Genomic DNA, 24158 nt, shown 5'->3' with positions numbered 1-24158 from the left:
CATTTCCTTCTCCAATGCATGAAAGGGAAAAGTGAAAGTGAAGTTGCTCAGTCGTGTCTGACTCTAGCGACCCCATGGACTGCAGCCCACCAGGCTCCTCCATCCATGGGATTTTCTAGGCAAAAGTACTGGAGTGGGATGCCATCGCCTTCTCTGCTATAGTGCCACTGGAGGGTTTTAATTGGAAAAACTGACAAGATAGAAGGGATGGACTTGGCTTTGGTTTGAAGTAAGGTAAGGCCATGGACAAGGCTAAACAGAACTACTTACTTTCTCAATAAATTTCGAATATTATTCACTCACTTTCCATGGGTCAGGGCTTTGATTTTTTTCTACATAAAAAGTATCTAAACTCAATATTTTGTTCTTACCTTTATTTTTCAAGTATCTGAAATTTTTTAAAAAGCACCTTTTATAAAGTCTATTACTCATTTGAAAGGAGAAAAACTTTAATAAACTATTACTTTAAAATATTTTTATTTATAACATTTGAGAAAATCAGTAATTTTTATTTTTATTCCAGGGTAGTCATTAGAAGCAAAAAATGATGAGATTGAATTAGCTGTTCTGATGTCTGCACAGTGGTCTCTTCCTGAAAAGATAAATAAGTGCTCATTTGGTAGCTTTTGTAACTCTGCTAGGTGAGCCTTTAAAATTAAACAGATGGCTTTGTCACCTCGTCCAGATGACTAAATTTACTACATAACTAACATAAAGAAGATGAATTAAAATTAGCATGTGACATAGGCACCTGAATAAATACTGTAAACATGATTTGTAAGAATGATCAAATCACTACTCTTTCTTTACTCCAAGCAAATGTCTGTACACTGCATTGGTATAATAGTAATAAAGAATCATGATTAAAACAAATATCTTTATCTTTTATATGATTTCAAATGAGAGGATACCTTCTCAAATTTTAATTGCACCAGCCCCTAATATTTATTAATAAAGCCTAAATTGTCTTGACACCCGAAATATATTTAAATCTTATTTTATATGACAATCATATAAAATGATATGTTCATTGGAATGAGCACTGAAATGTTCATTGGAATAAAGGATATACAATTTAATTCTGTTTTTCAGACAGCATAAAATAGAAGATGCTGGTATACTGTATGTAACTGAAAAAGAAGAATTCAAACATGAAAAAAAACCTGGAAAAAGTATTCAACATTCAAAACCATGTGTTGGGAGAGGACGTGTATATTATGCTAAATTCATTAACACAAATGTAAGAACATGCAATGAACCAGTTCCCTACATAGATGTCAAAAAAGAGCCAGAAAATCAGGTTGGATTGATGTTCATTACATACAAATATAGATTTAGATTCAGAAATGTTTTGCAGGATCATTTTGTCACAGACTACTTAAAGGATGTGACATATCTCAGACTAATACTTTTTATAATCCAATAGTTAAAAGCAGTAATCTGGAACAATACTCGCAGATAATGTTTGCATACAAACGATGTGTGTGTTTATAGAAGGAATCCAAATAATTGTTTTTCTCAACTGGATCACAGTCACTCAGTGGTGCTTAGGGAGAGGAGGGGCTATTGAAGAAATCTCTTCTAAAATATTGTATGTGTGACAGATATTATAAAATTTTCCATGATACTCAGTAATTCAAATACTTTCTATAAAATAATAGCTACCAATTATTGAAAGTGTGCGACGTGCTAGGAATGAGCTAAGAGTTTCATATAAATTATGTCCTTTAATCTGCACAACTATTTCTAGGAGATATTACTGGAAATAGTTTAGTGATAACATGCTCTAATATAGTAAATTAACATAACCTGAGATTACATAGTAAGCAAATGTCACAGTCACATTTCTGACCCAGGACTCTCAGTTTAGCCAAATCACACTTTCATTCACTATTATATTAAATATATTCCATTATCATTTTTTTACAATCAGGTTTGTTGAGGTTTATTGTATTAGTTTCCTATGTTGCTGTTAATGATTACCACAAACTTAAAACCATAGCTTAAAGGAACACAAAGTTATTCTCAACAGTTCCGAAGCTCAAAAGTCCACAGTCAGTCTCATTGGCCACCGGCAGAGCTGATTCCTTCACCAGGCTCTAAGGAAGAATCCACTTCCTTGTCTTTCCCACCTTCTAGAGGTTGCTGCATTCCTTGGCTCACAGACCCCTCTCTAAAGCCAACAACATAGCATCTTCAAATCTCTGACTGACTTCCCTGCCTCATTCTTCTAAGGACCCTTGTGATTATACTGGGATCCTTAGAAAAAAATAATCTGGGATAATTTCCCCTTTCCAAGATCGTTAGTCATAGCCGCAAAGCCCCTTTGCCATGTAAGGTTAGGTGTGCCTAGTCATGTCCAACTCTTTGCTACCCCATGGACTGTAGCCCACCAGGCTCCTCTGTCCATGGAATTTTCCAGGCAAGAACACTGCAGTGGGTTGCCATTTCCTACTCCAGGGAAGGTTAGGTGTAGTTTTGATTTAATTTAACATTTCAGTGGAGATTGCTTTTCGCGAGCTCTCTTTACACAGATAACATCAACTACTCCTGTCATGAAACAGCACACCACAGCCCTGTGTGTGAATGTGAAATAAATAATAAGATAAATAGATAAATAAAGTTTACCTTGGTTTTTTAAAATTAACTGGTTTATAGTAATATTGGCTTTAAAATGAGTAAAGAAAATAAAGTTACCTAAATATTTAAATTGACATATATCTGTTATGTATTTTTTTAAGAAAATGTCTTTAGCATACCAGATTGGTTGACTTTACTTATTTGCAAGATTTTTAAATTAAATAATAAATTATATAGTTCTACATAGGGACATCAAATTGGTGATATTAGAAAAAGTAAAAACAAGTTTCAGCTCTGTTAGTTCCAATGAAAACTAACTTGGTTGTCTTATTGTTTTAATTATTGGTAAATATTGATATTTCAAAGACAATTATACTAGGTCAGTGTTTTACAAATTGTATTTTTTGGAGCACTAACCTTTGGCTATGTGCTCAACAAAATAAAGCTTCACACTCAAATATGCTGTGGAAAAGCTGTATTTTTATATACCCTTCTGAGAGCTTCACAATTCACATCAGTAGATAAAGGTTCTGGGAAATCCTGTGATAAACTTGTTTAACTTGCTTATCTTTTTATTTGTCAAATCTATTTAACTATGGAAACCTCTTTTATATAATACTTAACATGCTGCAGAACTAGTATTCCACAGAACACAATTCAAGGATAACTGTTGCCTTTTCCCAAAAATGGTGCCGAAGGCAAAGAAGGAAGCCCCTGCCCCTCTCAAAGCTGAAGCCAAAGCAAAGGCCAGGAAAGCAGTGTTGAAAGGCATCCACAGCCACAAACAAAAGAAGATCTGGAGGTCACCCCGCTTCCAACGGCCCAAAACACTGCGGCTCAGGAGGCAGCCCAAATATCCTTGGAAGAGCGCCCCCAGGAGAAACAACGCTGACCACTCACCACCGAGTCAGCTGTGAAGAAAAGAGAGGACAGCAACACGCTGGAGTTCACTGCGGCTGTCGAGGCCACCCAGCACCAAACTAAACAGGCTGTGACAAACTAAACAGGAGCTCTATGACATTGACATGGCTAAGCATGATACCCTACGCAGGCCTGATGGAGAGGAGAAGGTGCATGTTTGACTGGCTCCTGACATGCTGCTTTGCATGTTGCCAACAAAATTGGGATCATTTAAACTGAGTCCAGCTGGCTAATTCCAAATATAAAAGCTTTCACTATTAAAAAAAAAAAGAGTAACTGTTATTGAGCAAAGTATGAATTGCTTAAAGAGAGGTATTTCTCAGCATTCTTTCTGATCCACAACAAAATACAGAGGAATGTGGATACAATGTAACTCTAATAACAAATTTTTTAAAGCCACGGAGGTCTACTAAAAAACATATGATTATCTATGTGTAAGTTGTTGTCAAAAGTCTGTATTTCCCTAGGAGTCCCTACAGTATAATGTTTTGTTCCACAGACAGCACCCCATCAACCACACTCCCATCATCACCAGCAGTCATCTTGGCCAGGCTGCTCTAGAGCTTGGCTTACCACCTCTAACATTCTCTTAACTAGTTTCTCCAAGATATCCCACTTGCTTTCACTATATCCCCCCAGGATTCTCCCTTAGTTTCTCAAAGAATGGAAGTAATTTTACTGATGCATTTTTGAAGATATTGGGATGACAGAAGTATAATGCAGAGATGGCCTCACAGTGGTTTCCAAGGGTAGCCAAGAGGCCTGCAGTACAACGGCTCTTGGGCATTCCAGGAGCCGGCATCATAGTGAGTCTTGTCATTAGGAATCGCCAGGTACCTTCCTACCATGGAGCCCCAGTGCTGGTCATCCTGGGGCAGGGACCCTGGGCTGGAAGGGAGGATTTCATCCTCTCTCTGGGTCCAAAGTTTGGGGAACAACTTTTTCTTTAGGCAAAACTCCCTCTACAATCTGCAGAATTGTGGTCTGACCCCCAAAACCTAAACAAAGCAATTACAGAGAGGGCCTTTTCCAGTCTCCTTTATCATAAATAACTCCACATCAGCCCCTCACAATCCAATGTAAGTGATTGTACACAGAGTGGTAAAGTTTTATCCTTAGTCCTCCCCTTCAGCATGTAGTAAAGGAAAGAAAATAAGCCTCCACCTTTACCTTTAATCTTTATAATCTGAGCAAATGCTTGGATCAAAAGGGCATGCATGTGTATCTGGGTGCATACATGTTTTCAGTCTTCTAGGAAGGAACCAGACTTTTGGGGCATAGGGCAAACTATCCAGAAAGAGAAAAGATTAAAAAAAGTTTTTGAACTGTAGGATTTCATTCTCGTGAAGTGAGGATTCATCCAAATGATGACACTAATCAGAACACTCACCAACTCCAAGGGTCTTAAAATCATCAATTACAACAGGAAAAATTGCTCATTATTTTCCTTATATGCATCTGTAAAACCAGAGAGACCATTTTGGTAAAATTCTAAATTCAAGTTTTCTTGAAAGGTGAATAATCTCTGCATTAAGGCTAGCTTTTGCGCTATACTCTGGTTTAAGGAAAAAAACTGAAGTCTACCAGACATAGTGGTTCACTCATTCCAGAGTCACTTCTCTAGTAACTTGGATATTAGCAAAATAAATTTCCGATCTACAGAAGATGATATAAAGAATATACCTTAAAACCTTATCATATGGCTTCCCTGGTGGTCCAGTGGTTGGGAATCTGCTTGCCAGGGTGAGAGACACAGGTTTGATACCTGGTCTGGGAAGATTCACCCACTCCAGTGTTCTTGCCTGCAGAATCCCAGGGACGGGGGAGCCTGGTGGGCTGCCGTCTATGGGGTCGCACAAAGTCGGACACGAATGAAGCAACTTAGCAGCAGCAGCAGCAGCAGCTGGGAAGATCCCACATACCGTGGAGCAACTAAGCCTGGGTGCCACAAGAGAAGCCACCACCACCTACTGAAACTAGACAGTAGCTCTCAACTCGTTCACAACTAGAGAAAGCCTAAACACAGCAATGAAGAACCAGCATAGCGATGAAGCATCAATCAGCACAGCCAAAAAAATAAATAAAATAATAATAATCTTTAAAAAAAACCTTATCATAGAAGATCTTTCTCAAGATATTTACTTAGAGCCTCTTTTTATTTTTGAGATAATTTAAATAACTTGGTGTTTGTCTGGCTTTGCCTTCCACAGCAGACTTGTGATAGCAGTGCAGCACAGAAATGAGAGGCTCACACCAATAGATGGGGGCAGAACCAGGTGCAGCTCTGCTACCTGGTGGAGATACACCTTGGAGAAGTTACTTCATCTGCCACCAGTTTCTCATCTGTACAGTGTGTGTACACACCTGGTAGAACTGGTACACACCTCAGCACCTTGTGTTGAGAATCAGGGAGAGAAGGCCTAGACCCTGGGACATAAGCACCACAGTAATCACAGAGTAGAGAAGAGCAAGAAGCAGGCACTCTGACAACAGTAAGACGAAACTATTTTGAGCCAGGGAGTTAGAAGATGCCATCTGTGTAGTGATCTGTTCTAGAATTCCTAGGATCCACATCAAGTAGTCTTTTTTGCAATTTACCTTTAAGTTCATTCTGAAAAATGAGGCATTAGCCGGTTTTTCCTACTTTCCAAAATTCTTTGATTTGTGCAAACGTATTCATTTTTACCTCTGGTTACAGGTTGTTACTGGCCCTCATTACCAGTTGCAAAGGGAGGTCTAACTCTTTTCAACTGTGCAGGGCTTAGTTCATGCACATGGTCTTTGGTCCACGTCCATCCTATCCTGTTTTGTTTTGTTTTTTTTAATCATTTGGGGGCTTCCCTGGTGGCTCAGTGGTAAAGAATCTGCCAGCCAATGCAGGAGACACAGGTTCAGTCCTTGATCTGGAAAGATCCCATATGCCACTGAGCAACAAAGCCCTTGGACCACAACTACTGAGCCTGTGCTCTAGAGCCCAGGAACTGCAACTACTGAACCCATGTTCTGCGACTACTGAACCCCGTGAGCAGAGGGCCCTCTCCAGAGCCCGTGCTCCACAACAAGAGAAGCCACCGCAATGAGAAGCCAGTGCACTGCGACTGGAGAGGAGCCCCTGCTTGCTGAAACTAAGGAAAAGCCAGCGCAGCAATGAAGACCCAGCACAGTCAAAAATAAACAAACAAATAATTGAATCTTTGGGCCATGCCGAACAGCATGCGGGATCTTAGTTCCCCAACCAGGGAGCAAACCCTTGCCCCCTACCTTGGCAGTGTGAAATTTTAACCCCTGGACCACCAGGGAAGTCCCCATCCCGTCTTTTCAGTTTGAAGATAATTTCTCTTAAGGAAGAACCTTGGATTGAATAGCTCTGACTTCAGCTCTAAGCAAGGTACACTACTCCAAATTCTAAGCCTTTCTGTGATTTCTTGCTATAACAGATTTCCTTCCCCAGAATACCCTACTTTTCCTTCCTTTGGTATTTTCGTAACTTTCTGCTATCTAAGCTTCTTGACAATATCCTGACAAGACGACTCCATTAGAGTATGTTTTCTTTGAATCTGCTACTGTGCACCTTTTTATACATACAGGTCTCTTTGGAAATAAAGCTCAGTTGAAAGTTAACTCCCTAATATTGCCATATAGGTTTCTTTAGATGCCTCCTTCTTTTTTAAATCAATGCAGCTTCAATTGTATTTTCAGAATTTAACTTACTAGAATTTCATATTTATCGCCCTTGAATCATATTTTAAAGTCTCTGACTGTGCAATAACAGTTCATTTTTTAAAAGGATGATCTCTTCCTTTAAAGCCTCGGGTAGCTGTTTGAATATACCCAAGGTTATTCTCATTCTCTAATATCCAAGAACTCTGAGGTATCACAGTTCCCTTTTCCCAAGGTTCTCTTCTACCTGATCAACCAGATGAAAAAATTTTTAGTCAGTTCTAAGACAGAAGTGCCCTGGGTGTTCCTTGGAAGGAATGATGCTAAAGCTGAAACTCCAGTACTTTAGCCACCTCATGAGAAGAGTTGACTCATTGGAAAAGACTCTGATGCTGGGAGGGATTGGGGGCAGGAGGAAAAGGGGACGACAGAGGATGAGATGGCTGGATGGCATCACTGACTCGATGGACGTGAGTCTGAGTGAACTCCAGGACTTGGTGATGGACAGGGAGGCCTGGCGTGCTGCGATTCATGGGGTCGCAAAGAATCAGACACGACTGAGCAACTGAACTGAACTGAACTGAACTGAAGACAAGTAACAATTCACCTCACTGCTTTCTCAGCTTCTAAGAGATCAAATTATCAAATGGGCTAATGTAGAATCTTCACTTGCTTCATACTTAGGTCATGTTTTATTATGAAAAATTCAGTAACACTGGAGAAATTTCTGCTTAGAACAAAATTTTTCAAACTGAGTCATTAGTGAGTTATAAATCCATGTGAACTGCAACCAGCTTTATGAAATGAAAATAAAAAAGTAATATAATAGAAAAATAGCCAAGTGCACTGCATGTCATAAAAGTAAGTATTGTTTTGTGAAACCTAGTTTTATGTGAACGTATGCAGTGGGTACTCTTGCATGACATAAAATGTATTCTGTGGTAGGGGTCATGGACTAAAAACTTTAAAAAACCATTATCTTAGATGATAATACATTATTTGTATTGCTGAAAGGAAAAGAACAGAATGTAAATTTTAGGTTAAATCATGTTTACCATGTTAATACATAGGCATACATGTGTACATATATATATAACAATAGTACAAAACATAGAAACATAACTATTCTGTTGATTTTTACCACTCCATCTGTGGATATAAGGTAGTTTAAGAACTTAGCTGCTGTATTTTAGCTAACAGTATGTGATAATGCATTTTTAGATGCCTTTTAAGAAATATAGCCTTTGTGAAAATACTCAATATATTTATTCCTAGATTTCAGAACTGTATTTTAGGACTAGAAAAATCCAGTAACTTGTTGAATCAAATTACTAAACATTCACAGACATCAAACAGCACATGAAAATATCTTATAATATCCAATGTTATGTTTCCATTTTCCTTCCCATGAAGGGTGACTGGTGGCCACATGGTAAAGGGCTGGAAAATCCCTTCCAACCACCTTATGACACTAAGAGCACCCAGAGGAGTGACTTTAAGAAGCCAACATGCCCATTGGTTTCTCCAGTCAAACACAGCAAGTTGCAAAAGCCTTCTTACGGAATAGGTAAGGTTAGCACGTCTCCATTGTCTCAAGTTACTGCTATCAAATTAAGATGTATTAGATGTGCTTTTACCTCCTGGGGAAAAACAGTCCTCTACAGGAGTTGAAAATATACATGCAGCAAGTGCAGCCCTTGACAAGTTTGTTTCTCATCCCTTCCTGGTGGACGATTTAGCTCTAAACATGTTTAATATAACATAATGAAAATTGTAATGATCATTGATAACACTAGCCTCCAAGTCAGAAATTTAGTGGCATTCTGCACATTATTGCCAGCAAACTTTTAAAACTGTAACTGTTAAAATAGGAGGCAACTCTAACAAGCAGTATTTCTCAAAGTGCACACTGAGGGACACTAGTTTTTCTGATGTTTATAGATACTACTCAAAAAAAAAAAAAAAAAAACCCAGGGAAAAACTGAATTTAGAAAGTTAAACAGTTTTTGTCTTACTACAGAACTCTTAAAACCCTTATTCTAAGCATAAGCATAATAAATTTCCAAGAAGAGGAATGAAGTATGCTATGTTTGAATGTAAAAGACAACTTCATCCTTTTCAGAAGATCATCTACATGACTGGTATCTCACAAAACATAATTTAGGAAATACTGTTCTATACACTATTCATGTATTTTGAGATCTAAAATTTGTTTTACCTGATGGCATCATTATCATATCTAAGTCTTTCACATTTATTCAATTTGTTTCTCAACCCAGTTCTACTCATCTCTGCCATAGGAGTAGGATTTTTTAGCAAGCCTTTTTTTTTTTCCCCACATTTACTAACTTACTTTTATCATAATAAGAAATGATTTCTATTTTTCTAAGCCAACTAAAAAAGTCTAGGTCAATTGACTGTACTGGTGAAATGAAGTAAAACATGGCTCCCTCCTCCCCCAAATGACTACCAAAAAAAAAAAAATTCACTTGAGTCCTTTCACTTAAGTGAATTGTATTTGATCAATGACACTAATATCAATACATGTTTAGAGATAATAGTGCTTCATATTTTCAAGGCTGAGTGGCAGTTTACCATGGTCTGGGAAGAGCCTAGGTAATTACCTATAAAGAAAGAACCATTTCTGTTTTCTCTTGTCCCGAATGTGAATCTTCATCAGTATTAATTAACTAGAATACTTCCAATAAAAAAAACTGCAGTTTATGTATGTTTAAGGGTTTATTTGGGAATACAATTTTTAATAATTCTCTTTTTTGACCCCATGGACTGCATTAGTAGCCCGCCAGGCTCCTCTGTCCATGGGATTTCCCAAGCAAGAATACTGGAGTGGGTTGCCATTTCCTTCCCCATTTAGCAAGTCTTCAAGCCGGCATCAAGCTTGCCAGGAGAAGTATCAATAACCTCAGATATGCAGATGACACCACCCCTATGGCAGAAAGTGAAGAAGAACTCAAGAGCCTCTTGATGAAAGTGAAAGAGGAGAGTGAAAAAGTTGGCTTAAAACTCTACAGTCAAAAAAGATCATGGTATCTGGCCCATCACTTCATGGCAAATAGATGGGAAAATAATGGAAACAGTGACAGACTTTATTTTCTTGGGCTCCAAAATCACTGTGGATAGTTACTGCAGCCACAAAATTAAAAGATGCTTGCTCCTTGGAAGAAAAGCTAGGACAAGTCTAAACAGCATGTTAAAAAGCAGAGACATTATTTTGCTGACAAAGGTCTGTATAGTCAAAACTATGGTTTTTCCAGTAGTCATGTATGGATGTGGAATTTAGACCATAAAGAAGGCTAAGTGCCAAAGAATTCATGTTTTTGTACTGTGGTGTTGGAGAAATCTCCTGAGAATCCCTTGGACAGCAAGGAGATCAAACCAGTCAATCCTAAAGGAAATCAACCCTCAATATTCATTGGAAGGACTGATGCTGAAGCTGAAGCTCCAATACTCTGACCACCCAATGCAAAGAGCCAACTCACTGGAAAAGATCCTGATACTTGGAAAGACTGAAGGCAGGAGATGGGGACGACAAAGGATGAAATGGTTGGATGGCATCACCAATTCAATGGACATGAGTTTAACCAAACTCGGGGAGATGGGGAAGGTCAAGGGAGTCTGGTGTGCTGCATTCCATGGGGTGGCAAAGAATCAGAAATGACTGAGTGACTTAACAACAAATAGAAGTACAGGTTCAAGTCCAAACAAAAATGTATTTATTGAGTACCCTCTCTGTTCTCACCCTATACAAAAGTTCACAAGATACATATTAAATTTTCTGAACACAACAGTATGCAGTGAAGGATTGCTTTGAGGTCAACAGTTCCTCAGCTGTAGCCTTCTGGCCTCAGTGACTGGGCAGTCTAGTTCAGAATACAAAAAGCAGCTAGACTGAAGGTCAGATATTAGAAAATGGTCATATTTAACATGATTTCTACCTCAAGAGAGGCAATCAATAGGGAGGGCAAACCATGAGATAATCTATAACAATGGTGTCTCTTTTAGGAATGTAATAAAGTTTCCACTTCTAATTCAAGATGGTAGACTGAGCAGAAACATCTAAATCCCCTGCCTCCCACAACCCTATTACATGACACCAAAGCAGTCAACCCACAAAAGACCCATAAAAGTGAGAAGAATGAAAGGAAGAGCTTTCTGACATGTGAGGAGGAATGGAAGACTGTTGATGGACAAAAGACAGCAAAGAAGCAATAATCTAGAATATACAGAAGGAGACGCAACAAAGAAGAGACAATCTGCCTGAAAAAAAACAGAAGTGTCTGAAGGCTCAGCCAGGAGACAAAGCAAAATGCAAAGTGTGGAGGGAGAATTAGAGGGTTATTCAAATAACTTCTCCAGTCATGAGCACTGTACCCTCTCCCCACATTGGCTGCTAGAGTCCAGTGTTTCAGCCAGATGTCAACTACCACACTAGTTAGTTCAGTATTTCAAACTGGTCTTCTCTCCTATTCTTAACTTATGAATGGACAACCAAAGATTAGAATTATGCCAAATTATAAATTCTTTAGTTTGGAGCAAAAAGTCAAGAAAATATCACAGAGCATAAAAAAACAAAGACAAAAACTTTAGAAAATATAAGAGAATAAAAACAAAATAGAGAATCATTCTTGGAGTTCCAACTCTTCTGGAGCTCCAGAAAAGAGTAAATATAAAAGAGAGAGAATTATCCACACATAACATTTATTGAAAGTGAAAGTGTTGGTCTCTCAATCGTGTCCCCAGGTCTCCTGCATTGCAGGCAGATTCTTTATAATCTGAGCCACCGGGGAAGCCCTAAACATTTATTAAGCAGACACTATCTGCCAGGTACTTTACGAACCTTCTAAATGTTAGCTCATTCAATTCTCACAGCAACATAATGGAGTGTAATATTAATAGTACAGGTGACACTAGTGGTAAAGAATCCGCCTGCCAAGGCAGTTCAATCCCTGGGCTGGGAAGATCCCTTGGAGCAGGAAATGGCAACCCACTCCAGTATTCTTGCCTGGAAAATTCCATGGGCAGAGAAGCCTGGTAGGCTACGTCACAGAGATTTGGACACGACTGAGTGAGCACAATACTATTAATATTCTCATTTTTCAGATAAGAAACCAGAGTTTAAGAGTTTAAAAAAAATAATTTTCCCAAGGCTACACAGCAAAAAACTGGTGTCTGAACTCACTTGGACTCTAGTACCTGTAAAAATAACCAGTACTTGGACTTCCCTGGCAGTCCAGTGGTTAAGATTCTGCACGTCCACTGCAAGAGACACAGGTTAGATCCCTCATTGGGGAACTATAAGATCCCATATGCCATGCAGCAAATATTAAATTTAAAATAACCAGTATTCTACACAGCCTCTAAAATAATAATAATTTCCCAATTAAAAGAAAGCCACTGAAAGAGTCCACTGAGTACTTCAAAATATGAAGGGGAAAAAAAAGAGACACACCTACACATCACTATGAAACTGTAAAACCACAATTATAAAAAGATTCTAAAAGTTTCCATTAAAAGAAAACCAAGTCACCACCTAAAGAATAAGTATATGGAATTAACACTGCTGGAAGAGCACAATGGAGTTAGTGTCTTTAAAGATCTCAGGGGAAATCATTTTTAACCTAGCAAAGAGGATTCTATTTGACATGTACACTAGAACTTTTAACCCCTAGTGGCACCGGGCATTGGATCAAATGAGAAACAAATGTAGTACTAGCACAATATTTGGTCATTAAATGAACAAAATTCATATAATTGTTAATATACTGTAAATACTATATAGTAGTCTTCAACTTTTAGCATCACTCTATAGACACAACATAGAAAATTTAACACTTCCCTGGTGGCTCAGACTGTAAAGAATCTGCCTGCAGTGCAGGAGACCCAGGTTCAATTCCTGGGTTGGGAAGATCTCCTGGAGAAGGAAATGGCAACCCACTCCAGTATTCTTGCCTGGAGAATTTCATGGGCAGAGGAGCCTGGCAGGCCACAGTCCATGGGGTCACAAAGAGTAGGACACAACTAAGCGACTAACACAAACACACAGATCAGACACTACCTACTTATCTCCTGAAAGTCATGTTTGTTTCAGAACCAAGTACACAGGCGAAGATTGGTTCTGAAATAAACATGACTTTTAAAGAGTATTCTCTACCTTCTTGGTCTGAGTTATGTACTCCTTCTCTAAATCCCCATACCATGATATCAGGACCAGCAGGAGATAAAATCGGTAGATCTGGCAGGTCAAATAGGATCATGTAGACCACAGCAGAGTTTGAAATGTATTCTACAAACAATGAGAAATAACTGGAGGCTCTAAACGGAGAGAGTGATATCATTTATGTTTTAAAAAGATCCTTCCAAGGATCTGAGTTTTTTTTTTTTTTAAGTAGTTTTTTCTAGAAGACATTCAAAGTTGAATGCTTTAGAAAAGACTTGCTAAAAGGTCATTCACTAACTTAAAAATGCTAATTAAGAGTGGGTAAAATAACTATAAAAGAAGAGAGAGCGCGAATTTTTTATATCTTGAAGGACGCTGTACTCATTTTCCTTCAAAAGCTTCCTTAAGTTTCCATTCTGTGATGCATCAGGGTGTGGTTTGTACAAGAAATACAAAGTGAAATTCCAAACAGACACTTCCTCAAAGAAAATGCCTTTGTACTTCAATAAAATTTTGGTAAATGGACTGCTTAAAATATCTAGATATGGTTTCATCATTGACTGTGATTCTTTGCCTTTACTGACTTTTTTGTGAGCTAACCAGTCGGTCCCAATACTTTCTCTGGGAGCAGCTATTTCTTCTCTGGTTCAAGAAGGGACGTTGTGGAAGACGAGACAGACAGGCTTTGTTCTAGGATGAACAAGCAGGACCTGGCCATTTCGTAAAGGAACAACCATAATCACTGTCTATAGGTCTGTCAGTTTTCTCAAAGAGGAATCCTCCAAGCTCTGCCTGGAGTAGGGGAGGGTGCAGCTTCAACTTGCACCACTTTGCACGCTCCTGGCCTCAGAAGCATCTGATGCCAAACACTGGGGCAGGAACTAGATTAATTTTCACCCCACCTCCTCCTCCACAAGCACTTAGCTTCCAGTTTTCTGGGATCTACTCAAGTCAACTGCCACTTATCCATCTGCTTTCCAACCTCCAAATTTGTTAGTATCTTTGCTCATATTTAGTTCTCTTTTTTTTCCTTAAGGCTTTAAGACATTTTAATTTCTTTACTATCACTGTACTATCTTTTTCCTCTTTCTGTCTCTTCCTCTCTCTCTTGTTCTTTTATTGGTATTTCTCATTGCCAAGATCATTACTATATTCCAGGTCCTACCACTATGCCCAGACTCAACAATTATTTATTGATTAAGTTAAATGATAATTCATATTATTCAGTAGCTTATTTATTTTAAAGTCATAATATAACTTAAACTAATAACATAATATAAACCTGCAATTTATTCATAGTTTAGATGGTGTTTGGATACTAGATGAGAATGATTTTACTTTATGTAACATTTTACAATGTGTATATAAACCAATCTGTATGTCAGATTTTTAATGTATATATACATGTGTACATGTTTATATATATGCATACAGACAGAAAATGTGTATATAAACATGCATTACTAACAAAAGTCATCTCATAGTTATTCTTTTCCATCAGCCCACTTAATTACGCATGGCTTTTGGCATTTTAGTAATGTCATCTTGTGCTGATAATGAAAGTACCCTTTATGTCTTGTACCACCACACAATTTCCTGGCTGCCATCCATGGTCAGTTCAACAAATGGCTATACTCCATCATATCCCAGTTGCTGTAGGAGTAAGTGTTCGCTTTTGGTTTTATATAATAAAACTTTATAAATTGGAAAAGCTGATCTAGTTTATAAGGGAGGTGTTTTGAACTTAAATGAAATTTTGACTGGTTATAAATTACTTGATATTTTAACATTCTTGCAAATTCAGACACAGTGCTAAAAATATTTTTCTAAAATAGGTTTTAGTTTGTGTTGCTTCTTTTGTATCAGGGTATAACAATGATTTCTTGCTATAATTGTATCCAAGTTTCTTTTTTTTCCACTGTATTTTGAAAATCTGTACTGTTGTTTTTACATTAATAATCTTTTATTTAAGATGAAAATAAATCCTACTTTGAAGAATGGGGTTTCTAATAGAAAAATTATACTGAGGAATGCTTTCTTAAGTAGATACAAACAAAAAGTTTAGAAAAATTTTCAAAGTAAAAACTGCTAAGTTCCCATTAATATGAGGAGCAAGTTGTGTGCTTGAACAAATCCTGCCTTTGTTGATAAAATATAGATGGCTAGACACCAACTTGTTTGGAAAATTCCTATTTTAATTAGAAGTTTCCAAGAAACAGAGAGTGGATTTCAAATATTTTTCATAGACTTTGCCTTACTTTTGGAAGCCTCATCTAACAAGGTTTCTTTTAAGTAATTATTTTGGGTCCAATTTGAATTCTTAAGTAACCACTAAGAACTTGAATATCTTCTTTGATGTTTTCCCACTTAGATGATCTTCACTATTGTGGGCTTCTTTTAAAATCTCATATATTTGCATAAATGAATATGGTAGTTATGTCTACTTTTAATAATGTCTGGGTAAGGAACTTCTTTCTGTACTCTAGATTGCCTTCCCTGCCCCTTTATAAGTCTCCATGAAGATATTTTTTAAAGTTACTACTTTTAAGATTCTGGGAGGTCTTATATAAAAGATGATTTATTTTAATTGATTCAATTAACTTCCTTCTGAAGTCTTTCTGGCTGTTATCTGCCTAACAAGTCACTCCAACATTTAGTTGCTTAAAACAACAATTATTTTATTTGCTCATGATTCTGCAATCTGGGCTGTGCTCAGCTGGGCAGTTCTTTGGCTGGTCTTATCGGTGGGCACTTAAGTGGCTTAATTTAGTTGACAGGTCATCTGAGGACTGGACTCAGCTAGGATGCTGGAATGATTGGGCCTCTCCTTCTGCATTTGGTCTCTGAATGTGGTTTCTCTAGCAGTGTAGATGGACTTCTTACATGGCAGTTCAGGGCTCTCAAGAATGCAGTGTTTTCTTAAACTTTATGCCTGGAACTGGCATGATATTGCTTCTGCCTCATCCTATTGACTGAAGTTAATCACAAGTCCAGTTCACATTCACAGAGGGACTGTGCAAGGATGTGAATACTGGAAGGCCTGATTCTTTGGAGCCATCAATGTAACACATTAGTTCAATGTCTTTAAATAGTTCTTTCCATTAGAATTTAGGAATGGCCAACTCTTCACCTCTCTTTGAAAATGTCTAAACTGAATTGCCCTCACTCTTTAATGAATGAAAGTATAGCTGGATATAAAATTCTAGATCCATAGTTACTTAGCTTTTATACCAGGAAGGTATTATTCCACTGTCATCTGGATTCTATTGTTATGTCAAGTGTACAAGTAAACCAGTTGTTAATCCTTTGAAGGGCTCATGTTTCAGTAGATCTTTTTTATGTTTTAAGGGAGTTTTTGTGTACAGAAAGAGTTTATAGTTACTTATGATTTAAATTAATATTCTAGTTTTAACATTATAAATTTAAAGATATTTCTTTCCTTAGGCCTTTAATTTTTAAATATAATAGTAGATAGTAACTTTCACTTATTTTTTGATGTTTAAACTCAAGTTGAACATAAACCTTAGGCACATAAGGGTTTAAACATAAACCTTCTTGATTTATTTCTCTTCGTGAGTTCTTCCTCTAGAAATTTTTTGAAGTGATCTGTTTTACAGGGAAATATTCTGAGGCCTTCTTTGCCTCCAAATATTTTTTATTCTGGCTTCATAATTAAATGGCAGTTTGGCTGGATATAGAAAATCTAGGCTTAAAGATTTTTCCCTTTAATATTTAAAAAATATTAATGTTATCATGTGTCCAATGTTGTTGTTATCAAGTTTGATATAAATCTGCTTCTTACTCTTTTGTAGGTAATCTACCTCTGCTCTTTGAAAACCTTTAAAATTTTTTCTTTGTCTCACATGACTTTAAATTTCTCTGTAAAATGTCTAAGTTTTTTTTCTTTATCTACCATGCAGGATTTGGAGGAGTGTGAGCCAAATTAGAGATCTAGGGTGCAAAATGTAAGGAGGCACTCATTCCCAGCATTGTGCAAGTGCCTCCTTAAATCTGCATCCCATGGGCCTCACCTGCTCCATCTTACTTCTCACCCTGCTACCTGTTTGCTAATCTGTGACCCGTTTCAATCTGAGGCCTCTGGATTTTAATTCTGATATATTTATCGTCCTTACTTTAAACATTTCATTTTCTGTCTTCTAGATTTCCTGAATTCTAGTATTGGTATTTTATCATCCATGTCTCTTAGCTTTTTAATTTTTATTTTTTTAACCTTTCCAGATGTCTTCTAGGAGAGCATCTCAGTCTGACTTTCTAGTTCATAAATGTTGTTATTTATCTCATCATTTCCATTTAAACTATTAATTTTTCATTTCTAATATTTTACATGATTCTTTTTTATGTTCTCATTCTTGCTTTATATTAATACCTTCTATATCTTTGAGGATATTTGTTATGCTTATTCTATTCTTGGTGCATGGGTTCTAATAATTCTCCTTCACATAATATATGTTTTAAATTTTGTTGTCTTTCTTTTACAGTGTGTCTCTAGTTTAACTTTAGGTCATATTCCACAAGGGGAATTATCAAGCTCTGTGAGGGCAAGGCTAAAGACCAGGGCTTGGATTTTGTGCCTCCCAGTGAATTTAAGGCAAGAAGATGAAGGTCAGGCTGGGCCAGCTGTACATCAGGCCCCACAAAACCAGTTTTGACCATCTCTATTTTCTGTCCCTACTAAGACCAATGCTCTAGTCAGGGCTCCACTCCCTTCTCCTTTAAACTCCTAAAAAGAGGCATCACTGAGAGAAAGCTCTTGACGTTTTTAATCCACCAGCACTGACAGTTGCTAGGGGAATGCTGGAGGAGGAAATGCCCAAGAGGGCTGCATGCGTCCATTTTCATCAGCTCCTTACCCTGGAGGGATTTCTGTGCTGTTTCAGTGATGTTGCTAAGTCGATAACAGATGGCGAGACTGTTGCTGCCAGTTTCTGCTGCCTTCAGGCAAATAGTGATCTTCCTAAGGTAAGGTAGGGGAAAGTCAAGAGCAGATTTGAAAAGCTCTCTTCAACCTATTCTCCACTGGCTATTTCTGATCTCCCTATCCTCCAGCCCAAGCTGCCACCAACCCTTCGTACCGGTTTACTAAACTCTTTAGTTTTCTCACAGTCTTTTGATAGTTCATTGGATTCATGCTTGATGGTTTCCCTTTTGTCAGGATACGAAAGAGCTCTCCTGCTGCCTAACTTGGAAATCCCTTTCTAATTTGGTCCATCATCCTGGAGACATTATAGACACTGTCCTTAATCCTCACGGCTCTGAAAGGGAAGTATTATTATCCTCATTTTAGAGACAGAACTGATTTGTCCAACGTGACACAGGTGGGATATGTGGGAGAGCTGGAATTTGAAAACACGTCTATCTTTTCCCAAAGCCCATGCTTTGGATACTCCATTGACCCCACATAATTAATGCCTCAATTTAGAAGAGCTTCATTTTATTCACAAAGTTATCAGACTATGTTCCTGGAAACACTGACATTCTGTGAGCTGCACTGTGACATTTACCCCAAAACTGACAGTCTTTTCCAAATTGGTAGAAAAATATGTTATGGTTAGGATTTTCTCCATTTAGTCGTTGTCCACAAATTTTTGTTAAATTTTTGGCACCTGCTCTCTTTTGTGTGATAGCAAATCCTAAAGGAAAGGTAATGATTAGGTAGAAAATGAGTTTTGAGTATCTGATCTCAATTAGAAATCAAGGAAATGTTATCAATTAGCATTTTTTCCTGGTAGTTGGAAAAGAATGCCATCTCACATCATGTAATACATAAATGTTTGAATGTTTCATTCCTGCTAGTAAAATTAGTTTATATTAATGTCTGACTATTGAATTGAATTTGTGAATATTTAATAAATGTAAATTTACTAACATTTTTCCTTTTTATATGCACTCCCTAATTTTAAAGGCATGTTTTTTAAAAAATTAAATTTTATTTTTTAATAGTGAATACATGCATATGGTACAAAATTCAAATGGTACATTAGGATGAAGAGTGAAAGTTTCTCCACCTCCATCCTCCAGTCAGCTAACTCCTTCCTCCTGCAGCAACCACTGTTATCAGTTTCTTGTTATCACTCCATAGATATGGTAGTGATATGTATGTAATTACCTTATGTATGTTTTTTTCTATAAAAAGAAATTTTTTTAATTAATGTATTTATTTTAATTGGAGGCTAATTACTTTACAATATTGTAGTGGTTTTTGCCATACATTGACATGAATCAGCCATGGGTGTACATCTGTTCCCCATCCTGAACCCCCCTCCCACCTCCCTCCCCATCCCATCCCTCAGGGTCATCCCAGTGCACCAGCCCTGAGCACCCTGTTTCATGCATCGAACCTGGACTGGCGATCTGTTTCACATATGATAATATACATGTTTCAATGCTATTCTATAAAAAGGAGAAATTTTTAATTTTTTCCTTGATAGAATTTTATGTCACTAAACTGGGTGTTACTCTGACTCCTTATATAACAGTGTGTGCTAAAAGCAGAAATAAAGTGAGTTTTAAAAATTAAAAAATTTTAACATTGAGAGTCCAACATAATGAACCCCTACATAGATAGCTATTACCCACATTAAAAGATTATTTTAAAGTGATTTTTAGAGAGCTTAATACTCTTGCAAATTTTCAGAGCCTCTGTAAATGGGAAATGAAAAGAATTATGTGTTCAACTGTAGGTGCAACAGCCCTGGAATCTTCCAGTTCATCTGTCAGCGCTATCTGAGAGCAATTTGTGCATAAATTTCTCAAAACCTTTCTAATAGTAAAAAAAAAAAAAACAACAACAACAAATAAATTGTACTTATGCTTTTCCTAGCACTTTGGTTGGTATATGTACAAGAAGCAGATCTAACAGTAGGTTTTTAAAAGCCATCAAAGCTATGGTTTTTCCAGTAGTCATGTATGGATGTGAGAGTTGGACTATAAAAAAAGCTGACACCAAAGAATTGATGTTTTTAAACTATGGTGTTGGAGAAGACTCTTGAGTGTCCCTTGGACTGCAAGGAGATCAAACCAGTTAATCCTAAAGGAAGTCAGTCCTGAATATTCATTGGAAGGATTGATGCTGAAGCTGAAACTCCAACAATACTTTGGCCACCTGATGCGAAGAACTGACTCAAAAGACCCTTATGGTGGGAAAGATTGAAGGCAAGAGGAGAAGGGACAACAGAGGATGAGATGGTTGGATGGCATCACCAACTCAAGACATGAGTTTGAGCAAGCTCTGGGAGCTGGTGATGGACAGGGAAGCCTGGTGTGCTGCAGTCCACGGGGTCGCAGAGCTGGACACAACTGAGGGACTAAACTGAACTGCACTGCATTAATATTAGCTTTTTAAATTACTAGCAATTCCACATGTGGGGCTAATTTGGTTGTTTTGATTTGGTTCTTCTCATAGAGAAAGAATGATAAATCTATCATAGTATTATTTAGATGTGTTTAGGTAACCTTGCATACTTAAAACAATTTAGTTTCATTTGCATTTTTTATAAAGCAAAATATTATAAATACTTATGTTTCCATATACAAATCTAATGTATCCTGACCTTTACAAAATCTTTTTCCCCCTTAGTTCCACTTGTCTCTCCTGATGCATCAGCAGAACTTCAAAGGAACTTTAAAGAACACATCTCCTTTATACATCAATATGATGCCAGGAAAACACCCAATGAGCCCATTCGGGGAAAGGTGAGACAGTGTTTAGAATCAATTATTTAATAGTTTATGATGGGGGATAGATTTATGCTAGAACTCCAAGCCTTTTCAAGTCACAATCATCTTTCTCAAAGTTGATTTAAACAAACTAATATGGTTATTAGGAGGATGAAAATCTTAAACACATGTCATAATCAAAACTAAAGAATGATGTCATCATTTTGGATCACAATATTTGGAATTTGGTTCAAATTAGTAAAATCATTCACTTAACGTAAAGCAAGTTCCAAATAGGAAAAGGAGTACGTCAAGGCTGTATATTGTCACCCTGCTTATTTAACTTATATGCAGAGTACATCATGAGAAACACTGGGCTGGAAGAAGCACAAGCTGGAATCAAGACTGCTGGGATAAATATCAATAACCTCAGATATGCAGATGACACCACCCTTATGGCAGAAAGTGAAGAGGAACTAAAAAGCCTCTTGATGAAAGTGAAAGAGGAGAGTGAAAAAGTTGGCTTAAAGCTCAACATTCAGAAAACGAAGATCATGGCATCTGGTCCCGTCACTTCATGGGAAATAGATGGGGAAACAGTGGAAATGGTGGCTGACTTTATTTTGGGGGGCTCCAAAATCACTGCAGATGGTGATTACAGCCATGAAATTAAAAGATGCTTACTCCTTGGAAGGAAAGTTATGACAAACCTAGATAGCATATTAAAAAGCAGAGATATTACTTTGCCAACAAAGGTCTGTCTAGTCAAGGCTATGGTTTTTCCAGTGGTCATGTATGGATGTGAGAGTTGGACTGTGAAGAAAGCTGAGCGCCAAAGAATTGATGCTTTTGAACTGTGGTGTTGGAGAAGACTCTTGAGAGTCCCTTGGACTGCAAAGAGATCCAACCAGTCTATTCTAAAGGAGATTAGTCCTGGGTGTTCATTGGAAAGACTGATGCTGAGGCTGAAACTCCAATACTTTGGCCACCTCATGCGAAGAGTTGACTCATTGGAAAAGACCCTGATGCTGGGAGGGATTGGGGGCAGGAGGAGAAGGGGACGACAGAGGATGAGATGGCTGGATGGCATCACTGACTCGATGGACGTGAGTCTGAGTGAAGTCTGGGAGTTGGTGATGGACAGGGAGGCCTGGCATGCTGCGATTCATGGGGTCGCAAAGAGTTGGACACGACTGAACGACTGAACTGAACTGAAAGCAAAGCAATTTGATAAATTTTTGATGTGTGTAGCAGGGGGATGCATATCAGGTTTATAAATTGAAACAGTAATGTAATAGCCAATTGCTGGATTTTTTTTTTAACCAACTACAGATGTTTGTTTTCATATTTCACAATGGCTAATAATAACATTTCACAACAACTATTAGTTGTTGGAACTAATAGATGTTTGCGATGCAATCATAAATCCTTAGGTCTTTAAACCGCAGTTTCTACTGTTTCCATAGCAACCCAAAGAGCAAGAAAGGAAATTTGATATGAATAGTTTCATACAATCCAAATGACAGAAAAATTGAGAATGAGAGGTAATGAGATGTTCTTCTGACTTTGTTTTTTCTTTCCTGTTCATTTTCTCGTGCACCTTTGTTCATACTTTGTTTGAATGGTTCACCAGTAATTATTATGCTGCTGCAGTCTACAGTTTCAGACTAAGGTGACAGCTAATGAACAGGCAGAGAAGTAAGAGCCTGTTTCAACCAGGACTTGAGCTAATACATGAACTCAGGTCACAGCTGCGTCTTCCAGCAACTTGTGTGCCCTGGTTAACATCAACTTTGTTTTCCTTTCCAGAGACATGGAGTTTTTGTGCAGACAGAGATAAAACCAGGGAGTAGGCCAACAGTTCCTGAGAGAACAGAGGTATTACTGAATGCTTCAGGGTCATGCTCATCAGAACAGTCCAAAAAAACAGAGAAAGGAAACTCAGCGGAAAGCAAAATGATCTCACCCGGTCTCTGCCGACAAAATTCCCAGGAGTTGTTAGAGACTAAAACTCACTTATCAGAAACAGACATCAGAGTGGCAGCCAATGCCTCCCCCAGAAGGCCTGAGAAAAGGGAGAAGACTGCAAAAGTCTTTCAAATAGCTGTAGTAAATGCTCTTCTCACCAGGCATGATCCTTTAAGTCCACCAATAAAAAGTCAAGACAAATCAGGATAAATTACCTTCTTCAGAAAAAAAAATAAACCTTTGAATGTACAGAAATTTCAGAATCGTCATACAGGCCCTCACATTTGTTTTTTGTTTGATCAATAACCTCAAAAATTACAATTTGGGAAAATGAAAAAGGGATAATAAAATACACCAAAAATTCAAGTGTGGTCTTCAATGAGTGATAGACATGAGACATATTTCTATGTCATATTTATAAATATAACAACTTTGTTTTGTACAACAATGGATGTAATTAACAAATATGAGAGGCTTTGTTAGATAGTCGTTAATCATGGCTTTAGAATCAAACTGGGGTTGAAATTTTGGCTCCAGCACATATAAGCGATGTGACCTTGGATAAATTACTTAACCTCTCTAGAAGTCAGTTTCCTCATCTATAAAATTAGGATAATAGCAACTTCATAAGGATATTAAGCATGAGATCATGCACACTGATCAGTGATCAATGTAACCACATCATCACTATTACTATAATTAAAATTTAAATTTAAGGATAACATTCTCCCATATGCTTGAATTTTCCTCCTTATTCTAAAATTTTGAACCCTTTTATGCACAGTTAACAGTGTGAAAACTACAAACATTCCTCCCAGTAAAAGATACACAAACATACCCACTTAATTCAAAGGCATGAGTACCTAGAATATCAAAATATTTCCTAAACTGATTTCTATTTTACTTAAATTATTTCTAGCACTAACTCACTCTTTGCCTTTTTGGCTCAGTTTGGTATGGTTAATTCTTCCAGTTATTCTCTTTGATACATTTTGTGCCAAAAAATGTATCTATTATAAGCTTGTTGTATTGGTGTGTTGTGTTGCACACAAGTGGAAGTAGGTAAAGTATTCCTCTGATGCCTAAAAGAGTATTTACGTACACAACAACTTTCCAGGGGAACTTATCAGTTGCACTCTATTATCTATAGTACTGGTAAGACTCTAGGTATATC

General features: G+C 37.5%; 1 protein-coding gene across 3 annotated transcripts in view; it reads left to right on the top strand.

Moving 5' to 3' along the window:
• CIMIP6 (ciliary microtubule inner protein 6) overlaps window positions 1–23350 on the top strand; it is a 34249-nt gene extending 10899 nt beyond the window's left edge. Inside the window, exons 2-5 of one of the 3 annotated variants that reach the window (XM_086326917.1) lie at window positions 1093–1240; window positions 8575–8728; window positions 20937–21052; window positions 22826–23350. In XM_086326917.1, the coding sequence (XP_086183043.1) occupies window positions 1093–1240; window positions 8575–8728; window positions 20937–21052; window positions 22826–23194 (787 nt within the window). In that variant the 3' untranslated portion in view covers window positions 23195–23350. The other 2 variants (XM_086326919.1, XM_086326918.1) reach the window with 2 other exon arrangements.
• The last annotated feature ends 808 nt before the right edge of the window (window positions 23351–24158 follow it).

Source organism: Bos grunniens, chromosome 11 (genome assembly GCF_055505025.1).
Source record: "Bos grunniens cultivar Pamir isolate PY7600 chromosome 11, Bosgru_T2T1.0, whole genome shotgun sequence".
Lineage (NCBI taxonomy): Eukaryota > Metazoa > Chordata > Mammalia > Artiodactyla > Bovidae > Bos > Bos grunniens.
Note: the sequence above shows the minus strand (reverse complement) of the source record. Positions and strands in the feature narration are given on the sequence as shown.